This window comes from Sycon ciliatum, chromosome 6, assembly GCF_964019385.1.
Source record: "Sycon ciliatum chromosome 6, ocSycCili1.1, whole genome shotgun sequence".
Classification (NCBI taxonomy): Eukaryota; Metazoa; Porifera; class Calcarea; order Leucosolenida; family Sycettidae; genus Sycon; species Sycon ciliatum.
Window position 1 is genome coordinate 5,028,332 of NC_088648.1, and position 16,571 is coordinate 5,044,902.

Here is a 16,571-nt window from a genome sequence, read left to right on the forward strand (position 1 = left end):
TGTTGGCGAAACGCAAAGCCACTTTTTAGCTTGGCGCGGCTCATGTAGAGAAAATCGAGCCCAAAATCATCGTACCACTTGCAACCTATTTCTTTGAAAATGAATATTTTCGCGACTACGCTCGAGAAGAAATTTGCCGACTGTGACATTTTGGTGATTTTCTCGATTTGTTGGCGAAACGCAAAGCCACTTTTTAGCGTGGCGCGGCTCATAATTATAGAGAAAATCGAGTCCAAAATTATCGTACCAAGCTGTTCGGTGCGGGAGAACCCTCGGAACGACCGAGCAGGTTCAACACAAAAAACTTCCCTAGAACTGTTTCGGATACGTGATGCCAAAAGAAAACAAAAGGGTCAAGAGTACAAATCTGACACACCCTGTTGTCGTTACACTACACTACATGACTACACCATAAGTGTGCGACTGCACAGTCTGTGTAACTATAGAAACTATCTCGATATATAAGCGGGCCTGAACACGGGCTAGAGCGGCTGTGCGACGAGTGAAGAACGAATGTTCTGCAGAACAGGTAAGGAAAATAGAAGTAGGTCGCTTTAATCCAGCCCGAGTCTGGAAAGACATCAAAATACTTCAGCACCCTCGGAGTGGACTTGTCCCGAGTCCTGTGGTTGGTGTTCGGGATGAAAATGGAAATCTGTGCACATCAGCTGAGGAGCAGGGGCAGAGGTTCAGACGGCACTTCACTGTTGCTTTAAATGTTCAGAGCGTGGTGGACATGGACATCTTCAGCATGGTCAAGCAGCAACCGGTATGGGATGGGATTGCTGCAGTCCCGACATTGGAAGAGCCCCAGAGAGCTGTGAACGGGATACTGAGCGGTAGGGCTGCTGGGAGAACGGGTATTCTGCCCGAGATAGTTAATGCCGGTGGACCTCAGTGTATGTCTGCTCTTCTGGATGTGGTGATATATGCCTGGGATGCCCAAGAGATCCCCCAGGATTGGTTCGACTGTAATCTCGTGCCAATCCCCAAGAAGGGAACCTCGCCATTTGTGACAATTGGCGGGGCATCTCAATACATGTAGGTTTGCAACGGGCAAATCAAAGTTATCATGCCACAGAAGCACTCGCGGCCAGCGCCTCGCAGGCAGTCCGCAACGCCGGCTGTCATCGTACATCGTCCCCAAGCGTGGGAAAATGGCACATGCGCAAGCGTGGGACTCGCAGCCTTGCTGGCAGAGAACAGCAGCAAGACCTTTCTATGCAAACAAATTTGTTTGAGCACCTTGGCTTGCAATATCAGCAGTGTTGTGCGAATTTTCTTTTTCAGCCTATCATGAGTCGTTTTCAAACAGCAGCACCAGGAGATCCGCTAGCTAATCCGTTCCTCCATCCGAGAAGCCATTTCCGGGGACGACTCTCGCGAGCCGGATGCTGATATCGCCTGCGCACAAGACCTGAACTCGGCAGATACTAGGTAGGCTTGACTCTGACGTGCCTGTACATGCACCTCCACCACATGCCCACACCCGTCCCCTGTGTGTTGCACATGTGGCCGAGAGAGTGGTGGAGAAAGTGCTGCGAGGGGAGTTTGTAGATTTAGCACTCCTCCTCAGGCTCCTGCGCCCCTCAGCAGTACCCGCTGAACCCTCAGCCAAACGTTTCAGGCTCGAGAACGACTCGGATCGGTCAGTAGTGCTGGCCCCAGCATAGCAGAAAAAGCCAGAGTCGATCGAGTCTATAGACAGTGGCCTGGGCCGAATCGTGGGCAGTGTTAACCATCATTGTAGGCATGCAACGCACACACTACCTGAACAAACTGTTGGTATACCAGCATCACGTCCTAAGGGTGTTAAGCATTCTATCCTCAGCAAGAATCTTAGATCAGCTTTTGACTACCCTGATGTTGTGGATGCTCACCTGGGGCAAGAGGGCATGTCTTGGTGTCATGCCAAATAAATCGGGTGGGCATCGCTTGATCATGCATCTTTCAGCCCCGGAAGCTGGTCCGACCCGTGCGCATGCGCTAGTCATGTCGCTTGCATTGTCATTGCTGTTTTGACTCTCGAGCATGCAACTTGCGGAACATTTGTTCCCACACACTTTCCTTCCCACCCTCCCACCCGCTACCTCAACTCACGTTTCTGGCGCACACATGACGTTGTATTTCTCGCTCAACATGTTTCGGTTGCATATATGGCATCGGGCGTGTTCTTTATATCTTGCCAATATGTGCTTGCCATGCCTACATGATGCCAAATCGCCATTGGGGTTATACACCCGGTTTTTTCCCTCACTACTGCGGTTGTCGGCGCGAGGGTTTTTTCCCCGGCTGGCTCGGTCCAGGAAAATTAATCTGACGTTCCCAAGTGGTTCTGCATCATGGCCTATTTCTGTTATCCGCATGCACATCTTTCCCATTTGAGACACACTCTGTTCTCAGTGCTTGCTTTCATGCCTCACTCGTGCTTCGGTTCACATCTGGCTGCGGCCAACCACCCTTCAATTTGTGTGTTGTCACTATTGCTGTCTATAATCTGTGTGTACCAGTATATATGTGGCGCGAGAATGTATTCTTACAATCCATGAGAATATATGCTCTCAACTGTCATGCATACCTTGATATTTAGCATTTGGTGGCTCTACTCAGAGTCATTGGCGGCTCCATGCGGAGTCATTTGCTCCATGCGGAGTCATTTGCCAGCTCAGCTCTAGCGGTCCTGAGCAGAGCTATCATACTAGTTGCTCGAATCGGTGCTCCCATGGAATGGCATTGCCCTATTCAGAGACATCAGTTGGTCCAAGTCCCCCAGCCTTCAGCTCTTCACTGACACGCCTGGCGTCGGTTTCAGCGGGCTTTACAACACAGCACGGTTCTATGGCACATGGTCAGCAGACCAGTCGGATGGCCTATTTCGCAGCATTATCTGGCGGGAACTCTACCCAATTGCCATTGCGCTCTCTTTATGGGGAGAACAATGGGCGCATCATGCTGCCCAACGCCAACAGACTACTTCAATAGAGCACATCATCTCCGTCAGACGCTACTGATAAAGGCCGGCGACCTAATTAGGGACTCAATGGCCCCAAGTTCTGCCCGCACATACCCGCCAGGGACTGGGGCGTATCTGAAGCTGTGTACACAACTGGGATGCCAGCCGAGTAGGCCGTCGGTAAATGACTTACTTGCATTCATCACCCACTGCATATCCGGTCACAAATCGACCGCAACCATCCGAGTATATGTATCCGCCGTGAGGTATTACCTCCTCTGTCATGGTGGGCCGTCACACACAACTCAGCACGATAGAGTTACAGCAGCCCTGAAGGGAGCGGAGCGTCAGCAATGGCAGCACCGCCAGCAAGCAGCACCGACACAATGTCAACGCCAGGCTATCACTCAATCAGACCTGCAGCAGCTCTTGACCGTGATCCAGCGCTCCCACTACTGCGAATCGGACAGGTGCATGCTCTGGGCCGCCTTCATGACAGCCTTTGCGGGATTGCTCAGAGTGAGCAAGGATACTGCCGCCTCTCCCTGCTCTGCTTCGAATGGCCACACTCTGACCCTGGGTCAAGTCTCACTCACTGGGACTCAGATCAGCATACGACTCGGGATAACGAAGACCTCCCAACGTGGCACTGGGGGCCAAGTCATCTTGCAGCCATGGTCCGGCAGCCAGCTCTGCCCTATCCAAGCAATGCGCAAGTACCACGCTATCCGCCACGCAACACCAACGACGTCACCGCTGTTCATATTCCGAAGTGGGCAATATCTCACACCCAAAGATGTGAACTACTGGATGACGAGAGCCCTAGGTCCGGGTGTTAGCAGTCACTCCCTCAGGATCGGCGGGGCTACTGCAATGGCCGGAAGGAATGCCTCAGCTTGGCAGCTCCAGAAGGCTGGCCGCTGGGCTAGTGACATGTACAAAACGTACCTCCGTGTGCCGGCTGGCCTGCCTCTTGGCCAGCAATGAGCCGGCTACGCTGCCATGTGTGCATGCGCGTGCTGATGGGCACTGTTTTGTATCAATCCTGCCCTAAATACTGTAAGCACTCTGCACCCCCTTATGTGGGAATATGACCTCTCAGCAGCTTGCCCGATTAAGGATCTCTGCTCCAGCCTGGACCACATACTCAAACTCTTTAAAGGGGAAGTTAAGGCAAAAATTAAAATTTCACCAGTTGTAGTCTTCGGGGTGCTGAGTCGAATGGTCTTGGTTCGAAAGCTGAGACGCTCCCTTCCTACTTGAATCCCAATCGAACTCGCGCACTTCCACCGAAACTGGGTGACTGCGCCCTAATAGATGGGGATTTGTATGCAAAATGTCACTAAAAGCGCCGTTTCGTTCTTATAAAAGCACGGATGACCGCGATTGGCCCATATGTTGTAGTCTTTTGGACGCTGAGTCGACTGGTTTTGGTCCGAAAAGGCTGCGATGCAGCGTTCCTCCTTTACTCCCAATCGAACATGGTTGAACAAGCGGTCACGTGCTCCTGCGTACACCAGTCAGCTGGTCACCGTGCCTGCAGGGTACAACTTACTAGCCTGTTTGACCTTTTTTTGGTGCAGTCCTGTCACTCGAGTTGAACTCGAGTTGAACCTTGGTCACTTGTTGGTGTGAAAGTTGTCGCCTGCTGGCGTGGTGACCAGGTGATTTGGGCACCCAGGAGCACGTGACCACTTGTTCAACCATGTTCGATTGGGAATAAAGGAGGAACGCTGCATCGCAGCCTTTTCGGACCAAAACCAGTCGACTCAGCGTCCAAAAGACTACAACATATGGGCCAATCGCGGTCATCCGTGCTTTTATAAGAACGAAACGGCGCTTTTAGTGACATTTTGCATACAAATCCCCATCTAGTAGGGCGCAGTCACCCAGTTTCGGTGGAAGTGCGCGAGTTCGATTGGGATTCAAGTAGGAAGGGAGCGTCTCAGCTTTCTCGGACCAAGACCATTCGACTCAGCACCCCGAAGACTACAACTGGTGATATTTTAATTTTTGCCTTAACTTCCCCTTTAAGGAGGTTCGCGACGGTTAGCGCCATGTTGGATTTCCGAATTTTTTTCTGAAAAATAATGCCTTTCGGAGTGGAAAAATGGGACGCGATCATGCACAATCGAGTAAGCAGTTTGACCATGACTTCGCGAATTCGCAGCGCGTGCTCGAGTCGAGACAAGATTTGAGGAAGAAGCTCAGCCACTAGTGGACTTGCGGATTTGTTTTGACATCGGCGGTTTTTGGATAGCTTGGTTCTCCTGCCGACGTGTCGTGGAGATGAAGACGCGAGAGAGTAATCTGTCAGTCACCCACGACGCGGCCTCGCATTCTGCTTACTGGACGATTCAAGAAGCCGAGGAGGGGGACGCTTCGCAAGCTCAAACGATCGATCGAGTTCCTGAAAAACGGAAAGGGCGATCTCCACCACCAACGCCACCGGATTCGACTCCCGCGAAGAGGTCGTTCAGTGCCCCTCTTCACGGTCGACGAATCGTTCATCTCAGGTATCTGGCTGTGGGATTGCCTGCGTGCCAGAATCCTGGATGTGGCAAACCTCTGGCGCTCATTGATTGCGTTGAAGAGAAGAGGTACGGCCTGGGCAGCGTACTTGTCATTCCGTGTCAGCAGTGTGGGATGGAGAATTTTATGCTCAACACCCTGGCCTCCGTGCTTCCACACGCAACACCAAAGCTGCTTTGGGTAAGTGTGTTTTTCAATCTCATAAGATTTATTCATGATATTTGCGAGTCATTTCCACCCTATGGCTATGGCAATGGAAATGTATGAGCACACTGTATGCGCGGCGCGCGCGACGTTTGTGTGTTTGCATAGACCTGCATGTTTGTGCATGTGTGCACCATACGCATGTATGAACATGCACATGCGCTCATGTGGACGTGCCCTTGCACACAAACTATACACGCGTGCATGACCGCTCCCAGGGCATGTTGGTGTGACATGTGTATGCGGGCATCTCCACTCATGCACATGAGTGTGCACATGCATGTGGGTGGGTACGTACACGTGCGTGAATGTATGTGTGTGTACGAGCGCGTGTGTTCTATTGCGTGTGAGAGCATGCGTGTGTGTGTGTGTGTGTGTGTGTGTGTGTGTGTGTGTATGTGTGCACGCATGTGTGTGTCAATGGTGTGCATTTTTGTGGTGGGTGAACACTCTGATCCCTAAACCGCGATACCGGAGCTCCCAAGCTACAGTCTCAGATTGATTTATAGTTCATCGTTGGGAATGAGTTCGCTGCTCATTATGCTGCTCATGATGATGTTTCGGATGTTGCGGCCCTAGCTGAAATTGTTGAAGCTCGCCCTGATGCCAGTATCCTGTAGCACTCTGTCACTTTTGAATCAGCATGTTCGGCGATGGAGTTTGCAGAACATCAGCAAAAGCGGCTGGCCACCCTTCAACCGTTGGTCCAAGCAACGTGCTTCTCTAAATCAGTTGCAGTGCGGGCAGCTTCTAGTGGGTTGGTGATGAAGAACTTTGTCTTGTCCTACAAACGAAGTGGTGAGTCAGCCAGTTCCAGACTGATGAAGGAGCAAGTCGGAGGTAAGAAGCGGGTGACAGCCTCAAGGAAGATAATATTAGCGGTGGCTGAACACCTAGCCAAGAACCAGCAGCAAGCAACCCAACTGTACGCACCGTAAAATACCATCATTTTTGCCAGTGTGGGGACACGTTCTAGCTCGTATAGTTGAAGAACAGGAGGACTCAATGTTGTCTGATTCGTTCCAACATGTCAGCTTTCATTGTAGTTTGATATGGGGCTGTGCTAAGCGCTATCACAGCTACATGTACATGTATCAAAACCAAGTACCAACAGGTGAGTAATCATGGAGAAAAGCAGCTATTGATAATGTGTGCACCCAGGGTTTTCCGGCAAATTCACTAGTTCAGCTTTTCCATCCTTATATTGTTCTGAACGCCGAGGGCTCTAGCGAGTTTATGCAACACCTAACAGCCAAAAATCCAATAAGCTATGACCAAAGCAGCAGCAGAGAAGTACAAGCAATATAGATACGTGAATTTACCAATTTTAGGCAAATTTTGACAGTTTTTTGGATTTTTCTCCAGAATATGCACGGTGACCCCTATTTTCGCCGCGGTAAACCTGTTCCAACCCACTTATAGAACGTATTTGAAGTATCCGTATATGGGGCAAACTCAAAAATAAGCTGCAAAAAATATTCAAAGTTTCATTTTTTGCGTCTTTTTGTTCTTCTCCAGGAAATGACGACCTGGATCCCATCGTCAACCAAAGTGTACATTTTTCGGTGTTGATATCATCTTAGTAAATACCTCGAACAGTCTGTGTAATTTTATGTCATATTTTCTGTCCTATCTGGTGTTATGGACGATTTCTCATCAATTTTCGGATTTTGCGATATTGTGTGTTATCAAGGAAAATTGTGTTTTTGGCAAGACCTATTCAGGCAATTGGAAAACTGATGTTACTAAGTGAAAATATAAGGCTGTACCTATTCAAACCTGATGTCAGATTGGGCTGATGTTGAAATTAAATTTTTGGGCCTAACTGTCCCCAACCCCCTTAACGCATTGTGTTGCGCACTGTCACTGCTAAGCTTATCCGCATGCATGTAGCACAGCGTTTACTCAACCGCGGAAAGAAAGCAAGAGAGGAAATATGGCTAAGAGCAGTGTGTATAAGCGGGGTTGCCACTAACCACTGACTCTTCTTGGGAAAGCAAGCAAAGCCCCTCAGCTGAATGCATTTTGGAACAATTCTCTGCATGAGCTTTCAAGCACTGGGCGGCACGCGCTGCCCAGCAGCAGGACCACATGGTCCCAGCAGGACCAGCTGGTCCCAGCATAGACACATTGTGTCCAGCAGCCGGGCCAATTGGCCCCAGCATACAGCAGGACCGTCCGGTCCCAGCAGTCATTTGACTACCTGCGCACAGCCGTGCCCCACATGGGCAGAGCAGCATTAGTTAGGACCACATGGTCCCAGCAGGACCAGCTGGTCCCAGCATAGACACATTGTGTCCAGCAGCCGGGCCAATTGGCCCCAGCATACAGCAGGACCGTCCGGTCCCAGCAGTCATTTGACCAGCAGTCATTTGACTACCTACGCACAGCCATGCCCCACAAGGGAACAGCAGCATTAGTTAGGATCATTGGCCTTAATCTCTTGCACTGCCTGCCATCTACCAGCATTGTAACAGAATTTTCTACAATCCCGCTTTGCGGGGCCGCCTGGTATATTGTTGCAAACAATTCGCAGATTACAAATTCTGTTACAAAACATTTGATATAATCCAGCCGCAGCAGCTCGGCAACCCCAACTTCCACTTGCTTGATGTGTGTGTGGGTGATAATTGACGTTGTGGGCACGGCAGTGGCTTCTTTAATCCAGCAGCGTTTTCAGATTCTTGCCGAGTCTATACTACCAGACAGCCAGTGTGGTTTACGTAGTGGATGATCGTGTACAGACATGGTTTTCACAGTACAGTCAACTTCGCTTATAACGACACTCGGCGGGGCATCAGGAAAGTGTCCTTATTCGCGGCGTGTCGGTATACCCGAAGTCTCATTATATGTGTCACAGTTGGATGGGACTTTGCTCTGGGAATGAAAATTATGTCGTTATTCGCGAATTGTCGTTATATCCGCAGTTGTTATTAGCGAAGTTGACTGTACGTCAATCTGTATGAACATTGATGCAAGGGGTTCCTGGTATTTGTAGCGTACCATTCTGTCAATTGTGAAAGTTTGTGGTTCGTTTTGGGAAGAGCTGGTGTCCCCGATAGACTCGTCGGTACTATTCAAGCTTTTCACGACAACAGGAAGGCATCATTGGTACTGGCAGGAGTCTACATGTGGACTCTGTTCCAGCAATGGTACAAGATGATTGTAAACATTCCGGATATTGGGCCTCCTTTGGCGACGAATGCTGGTGGTCGGCTACTATTCCGCAGCTCACGTACGGACGTTGCGAAACGGCACAACGACTGCCAGTTTGCTGACGACTCTGCACTGGATGCCACCTCCCACGAGGGTGCACAGCAGACTCTGGCTGCGTTTGTGCGGGTTGCTGGCGAATTTGGCCTGAAGGCGAATCTCGCGAAGACCAAGGTCATGCCGGTCATCTATGGACTCACAGCACATGACCAATTGCCTTTGATGGTAGTGGATGACATTGTTGAGAGCGTGGCTGACTTCAAGCGTCTCTGCTCCAGCGTACATACGGATGGTCGATCGACTCATGATATCAAGTCACGCATTGCTGGAGCATCGAGGACCTTCAGTGCGATGCGTCGTACGGTTTTCATGGATCGCAACCCATCAGTTGCCACTAAGCGCCAGGTGTATGAGGTGTGTGTTGTGTCCCTGTTGCTCTACTGCTGTGAGTGCTGGGTGCCGCTGAGCCGGGATGTAGTCGCCCTCTCGACATTCCATAATGAGATGTATCCGATTGATCCCGGGTATCACTCAACTTGACATACCGTACTGGCAATATATGTTGCCGCGTAACGCGTAACGCAGGGGGGTGCGGCGTAACGCGCGACCAGGCTAGTGCAACAAATTTTCGTTGCGTTCGTAACGCGCGTCCGGCGGGGTGCGGCGATATTTTCATTGCAAAAAAGGCTGAAAACTGTGAAAGCACGTGTACTGCGTGGTGAAAAGTTCAAAACTGGACGCAGCAGGAAGTCCTGCAATAGCAAAAAAAGGACTGCGGCAATATAGAAACCTGTGTAACGGCTCCTGTGCGACTTTGCATGTAACGCCCTGCGTGCGGTAAACATGTGCCAATGTAACGCTTCATGGCCTCACTGCGACCATATATATGTAGGACTCAGTATAGAGTCCATGCACTATATGATGTCCAGCACCCTATATAGAGTCCATTGGTCCAAAATCCACTATACAGAGTCCAGGAGTCCACTCAGTTTTGATCAGCTTCAACCTGCCGCGCAATCCCCTATAAGGAGTACACTTTTTCTACCAGTCCCCTATTCACAGTCCAGGTGTCCAGTTTATCCAGTCACGCCGTCCTGTGTGTTGTGCCCGAAAAAGAACAAACACCTTTTCAGTTTTGCTTGCCTCGTGGCAGCGCATTCCTTTCTTCGCTTCAGCCATGGCTGCCGGTTCTGCTGTGAAGTTGCTGACAGTAATCTGTCACGGGGTAACCAAGGAGGATAAGGAGACGTTCAAAATCAAATCTGGAAAGCGTCTTGTGGTTCTCTCAGACGTCTCATCAGTGTGCGGGGTGAAAGCAGAAATTGCAGAACGAGAAAAGTTCAGCACAGTTCAAATCTGACGAGTCAGGTACACTGACACTCTCTTTCGTTCGACGCCACAAGGATCCCCTGTTTGGCTGGCCATTGCTGCCAGTAAGACGTTTGAACGGTTTCATCAGAGTGAGGGATGAAAGCAGAAACCGGAGAAAGAGAAAAGTTCAGCACAGTTCCAATCTGACGAGTCAGATAGTACACTGACACTCTCTTTCGTTCGACGCCACAAGGATACCCCTGTTTGACTGGACAAGAGCTGCCTGTCCCACCGTGTCAAAAGGCTGTCCAACTACATGGCAGGACGATGACTGAGGTAAGGATGCTTTTACTTGTTTCGATTGGTCTGCTGTTCTGTCGTTATGCTTGAATTTGTTTCCATTTTCAAGGAGCGTATCGCGTTTGTTTGATGTTGCTTGAATGAATGCCCTAAAAGTAATCAACCTCTTCGTAATAGTCCTCAAGGACTGCAAGGACTTTGCATCAATCGTATACGATCGTCTAGCTATCATCAATTATTATAATTATTTCATGAGAAATGTATTTTTATCCCTGTGATAATTATGTGAAACTCCACGACACTCTTCCTCTAGTATGATGTCAAAATACAATGGGATCCACAAACGCAGTGCCAGTGTACTAGTAGTAGTAGGAGGATTGCTTGTATGCCAATGACAAGAAAAAGCTTCTCAAGCTAATACTCGTATTCCCTGAAGTAACCGTTTTGATGTCACGAACATGACATTGTGTCAGTGAAACTGCCTCGTGACAACAAATCATTGTATTTCCATCTTGGGGAAGACTGACTGACGGCAACGCTGTACAGATTGTTCAAATCATTTCATTTCAATTTAGTTGCAGTGAAGTGAAACACTGTGTACACTACATGTATGGTGATGTGTCTGTGCGTCTTGAGTGTGCACAAACCATCTTATTCCTCGTATTACTAATAGATTATTGTCCCCACCGTCACCTGTTCACAGGTCTTTGAGTGGATCGATTTTCATTGAGCATCACATTTGTTGAGAACTTGGTAGTTGTGTGCTCCCATGCATCATTACGGTAATAAGCGTATCCTTGTGCTATCTATTTGTTGCAGGTGTGCTGATCTTCAGAAGCTTGCGGAACTGAGTGCTGCTGAACATTTGCATGGCCATGAGCAATGGTGAAGCTTGCTATTGCACTCTCAGCATGTGCTAGTATTATGCTGACTACTGCACTATGTTACTCTCTTACACTACTACATGTATGTAAACGTGCGTGTACCCGTCCCTGTATGCATTAGTTTCGTATAATTATTTGTTATCCCTCTTGACTTTACTTGTAAATGGGTGGACGTTTGCATGGCTGTTGGAGTTGCGTGTGCATTGTGTCTCTACTCTTTTCTTAGTGTTTTCTTGGCGTTGTATAAGTTTGTGTGTGTGTGTGTGTGTGCGCGCGCGTGCGCGCGCAATAATTTGAAAACAAATAATTAATCCTGGGCTCTCCATTATTCTCTTTCGATTCTTGTTTTTTTTCTAGGTATTTTCTTGGCGTTGTGTGGGTGTGTGCATGTGTGTGTGTGCGTGCACAATTATTTGGCAACACTACATGATTGAGATATTGTAATTTGCAGCGTCTGCGAAGAGACCACTTGATTTGAGGCTGGTGTTTGTAGGCTTTTCCATGTAATGAAGTGGCTGCAGTGGCGCCTCAATACATATTTTTTACCTTGAGAAGTGAATGATGTAAATGATTAAAGGGAGAGGCCGTTTTCTGGTTAATATTCACTGCTTACAGCAGATCCTATGTCTAATTTCGAACTCGATAGGGGATGCCTAATTGGCTGGACTTTATACAGGGAGTGTTGTCCACATAAGACTCTTTAATCTTTATAGTTGATTTCAAAGTTTGGACTCCGTACAGTTGATTTTGGACCAATGGACTCTATATAGGGGTGAAGCCAATTGGCTGGACTCTATACAGGGAGTGATGTCCATCTAAACTTTGAGCTCACAGTTGATTCCAAGTTTGGACTCAGTACAGTGGATTTTGGACCAATGGACTCTATATAGGGGTTGGACATCATATAGGGGCTGGACGCTCTACTGAGTCCAACATATATATTGCCAGTACGGTAATCATGAACATCTCGCTTGATTAATTAACCTTTCACTGCTAAGGACGTTTATTTACGTCCTTGAGAGTGACGCCCGTCCACTAAGGACGTATATTTACGTCCTGAGTGCGCATCGCGTACTGACGAAAATTTTCAGGAGGCGCGTATGTTCAAATGATCGTAACTCAGTCAATCCTTACTCGATGCTAGAATCGAAGTATGTAGATCGAAGAGAAAACTCTCAGCTTTTGATTGCAACAATTGCCGAAGCGATAGAATAAAGTACTGCTGAGTTATGGCGCTCGACGGCTACACAGCTTCACACAGCCAGAGCAACAATTTTTTTGCCGTGCGTGGGCGCTCGGTTTTCATTTTTCTGCATTTTTGACATTTGGTGCCATGGCAACTGAAGTTCAAATCACCAGGGGACTCGCGGGAGCGTTCACAAGAAATGTCAGCTCGATACGAGCAAGGAGAGTAGAATGGCGGGTGAAAGCTCAGTTTCTTTCAGTTGCGAAACTGCGCCATGACTTTGGGACAGATTTGCTTAGCTCTATAGCTGGTCTAAGACCTTGTGGAGACTTGTGCCTTAGTTCAGCGTTTTGCTCGTTGCAGCAGCTTTCCAGGAAGCTCTAGATACAGTAAATTGGAGCATGGATGCTAGAGTTACGAACTGTTTAGGTGTGGTGTGTTTCAGTAAAAATGACCCATTTTCGCTGGTCATTAGTGGACAGGTGGCAGTAGCCGGCAGTGGTAAAAGGAGATGTTCATGATTATGTCGAGTTGAGTGATAACCTGTGACCCATCTTTTTTCCATTTTCCAAAATCACCTTGCCATGCAAAAGGCAACGTGCGGGAGAGGATCGCCGGCTTCACCCCACACAAGTGTGCCATTAAAACCCTCTGTTACCAACATTTGACTGCTTTTTCATTGAATAGCATGAATAACACATAATTGACACTTGTAAGGGTGGGTTGGGGGGGGGGGCATTTTCCACAGGAGGGCGTTCAATCAGAGTAGGAAGGCGCTGCCCCCCCCCCCCCCCCCCTCACACACTCCTTTGGCTAGGACCATGATACCTATCTGTAAGTTGCACAATTGAGGCAGGAGTCTGGAAATGGGAGGTCCGGAGTCTTTGTGGTCCACTTTCACGACAATAACACACACAGAAGTCTCTGCTATGAGCACGGTGGCTCGGCAATGGCTTTATTTATTGATATTATATCCTCTTCCTGATTTAACCCTTTAAGAGCCGCCCCATACTTGAATGCGTCGTAAACGACGCATTCAAATGCAAAACCTCAAAAGATCGTCAGTCCAATCTCGCTCAAATCCCGTGATCGAAATATCCAGGGCGAAGAGAAAACTCTCACCTGTCGGGAGAAACAATCCACGAAGCGCTGCAAGCAACGGTTCCGGAGATAAATCACTCGTAAGTTGAGCCGCGATCGCGGCAATTTCAAAAGCGCGCAGTGCGACTTTAGTATTGAGAATTTTGAGACTTTTCGTCACGCTGGTTACTCAAATTTGCACGGGTTTCACTGTTGATATTGTCAAGAGTACACAGCGAAAAAATTTGAACTCCACGATCGAGTAAAATGAAATATCTGGAGCGGGACGCAATTGGACGCATTTGGGGCATTTTTCGTACTGTCGCTGCGATCTAGCGCTGGATAGACGGTGTGCTGGCTATCATGATTGACCTTATTCTCTTCCTCTTGCGGAGACCGTCCAGGAAGCCCTAGATTGCGAGGATTGAGTGAGTAGAACTGAAGCTATGATCCAAGGAACACGAAAAATGCAGAATTTTGAAATTTTCCTGTGGCTCTTAAAGGGTTATAAAATAATAATTGTATGCATAGAGGTAAGAAAAAATATGTTCAAGATACTGCTGCTAATCGTACAGCAAAGCACACAGAAAAGGACGGGTGATGTTACAATGAATGTAACAACAGCCGTCCAAGCTAACTGACCTACATGTACACCCCTGCCCCAGGACGGTATCTTGAAAAAACCCACAGGTGAGGTAGGGGTCAAACGGGTGTACTGTTTTAACGGCTACAAATCATACACCTCGGCGAGGATCGACACTCCTGAATTGCTGTGGTGTTGGCTCGAAGAGCACTGGATCATTCCAACAAACTACAATACATGCAAAGAAAAAACTCTCTGGAAACGAAAAGGCAGCGCAGCCAAACAAAGGTACAGCTAAAACCTCATGCCGCACGCACAAGAACACAACCAAAAAAGGCTACACGGTGCCAAGGCTGGCTCAGCGAAACCGACCGCAGCGGAACCTAAAAGGTAGCCCGCTGTACAACTTCGATATTACATCAGGCATCAAGGTGCCCCCAAGGGGAGCACATGAAGACAGTAAGATGCCAGGAGATAAAGGTCAAATCACAGAGAACCGACAGCATGCCCGCAATGGCAATCAGGAAGAGAAAGCAGATCGCAACTGAACATGACATGAACGTGTAGACTGAACTCCGTGGCATTCTCGCCACGCCATGTACCTTTAACTAACGAACGGGTAATTTTCTTAACGGGCGGGTTAACGGGTACCCTTTAGCAGCCATGTTTATTTTTTTGCGCAATTTTCACAGGAATCAAGATTTCAATTCATCTGTTCTCGGGTTGCATTTTGATATCACATTGTGATTCGTAAATCGATTGGTGTCTGACAGTCGCAGGAGTAGATGTAGTAGGTGCGAAAATGCAACAACAATGCCGACTTTCAGCGTGGTGTTGTAAATAACTGACAATATACGATCCCAGCAGTGTTGCTCCGTACTGACTACTTCATCAAAATCCAAACGGGTACCCTTTTACTAACGGTACCTGAGATTAACGGTCGGGTACCCGGGTACCCGGTACACCCCTTTGACCCCTACACTCACCACACGGTCATCATCCAGCTTCAGTTCAATAACAATACAGTGGTATTCTTCCCATGCAGATTCAACTCCCCTGGCACTAGCCATACAATCTGAAGCTGCACGTAACCATACAAAGGCCCGCGACGCACACACCACCCCTACGTTTTTAACTAAAGAAGAAAAGCAGTCGTAACTGCCACAGCCACATAGCCAATAAGAAAGCCAATAAGATTAACCCTTTAAGAGCCACAGGAAAATTTCAAAATTCTGCATTTTTTCGTGTTCCTTGGATCATAGCTTCAGTTCTACTCACTCAATCCTCACAATCTAGGGCTTCCTGGAAAGGTCTCCGCGAGAGGAAGAGAATGAGGTCGATCATGATAGCCAGCACACCGTCTATCCAGCGCTAGATCGCAGCGACAGTACGAAAAATGCCCCAAATGCGTCCAATTGCGTCCCGCTCCAGATATTTCATTTTATTCGGTCGTGGAGTTCCAATTTTTTCGCTGTGTACTCTTGACAATATCAACAGTGAAACCCGTGCAAATTCGAGTAAACCAGCGTCACGAAAAGTCTCAAAATTCTCAATACTAAAGTCGCACTGCGCGCTTTTGAAATTGCCGCGATCGCGGCTCAACTTACGAGTGATTTATCTCAGGAACCGTTGCTCGCAGCGCTTCGTGGATTGTTTCTACCGACAGGTGAGAGTTTTCTCTTTGCCCTGGATATTTCGATCACTGGATTTCAGCGAGATTGGACTGAGTTACGATCTTTTGAAGTTTTGCATTTGAATGCGTCGTTTACGACGCATTCAAGTATGGGGCGGCTCTTAAAGGGTTAAATCGATAAACACCCACCCAGAAGTCAGGGGTGGGATACAAACTGCACCAACGTAAAGCCACTGCGAAATGACAGGAATGTGGTCAAGCACAACATTTTTGCTGAAGCAAAAAGTTGCAGGGAAATCCCAAAATCAGTGCGATTTTACATGAGCCTAAATGTTCAAGTTACCCACAAAGACACAAGCTTTCCAACTCTCTTTGGCCATTGCAAGGCGTACCATGTTTTACACACAGAATAAACAAATTCTTTCACTCACCATTGCACTTCAGTAGATTCTCCCATTTGCCGTGCGTAGCATTGTGCGAACTGCATGTCATTGGCGACTCATTCTGTGGAAGGTAACCGTAGTCACATTCAACGTATGCAAAGTGGTCAAGGGGATTATCAATATGACTCCCTAACACACTCCTGAACACATGTAACTTTCCATTGCTTATTGTGGTATTACTTGAGCAATAACCAGAGATAGCTGTCAGGCATCAGTAAAGGATTGACAACCGTCAACACACCGGAAAAG

General features: G+C 48.1%; 1 protein-coding gene and 1 long non-coding RNA gene across 3 annotated transcripts in view; one reads left to right on the forward strand and one right to left on the reverse strand.

The window, feature by feature from the left end:
• LOC135819230 (E-selectin-like) overlaps positions 1 to 16,571 on the reverse strand; it is a 98,379-nt gene that overhangs the window by 48,492 nt on the left and 33,316 nt on the right. For both annotated transcript variants that reach the window (XM_065332397.1, XM_065332395.1), the window contains exon 5: positions 16,311 to 16,523. In XM_065332397.1, the coding sequence (XP_065188469.1) occupies positions 16,311 to 16,523 (213 nt within the window). The remainder of the gene's footprint in view (positions 1 to 16,310; positions 16,524 to 16,571) is intronic.
• Positions 6,172 to 7,534, forward strand: LOC135818796 (uncharacterized). The gene is made up of 2 exons (XR_010553751.1): positions 6,172 to 6,529; positions 7,208 to 7,534. It is a non-coding gene; the product is annotated as an uncharacterized LOC135818796 (long non-coding RNA).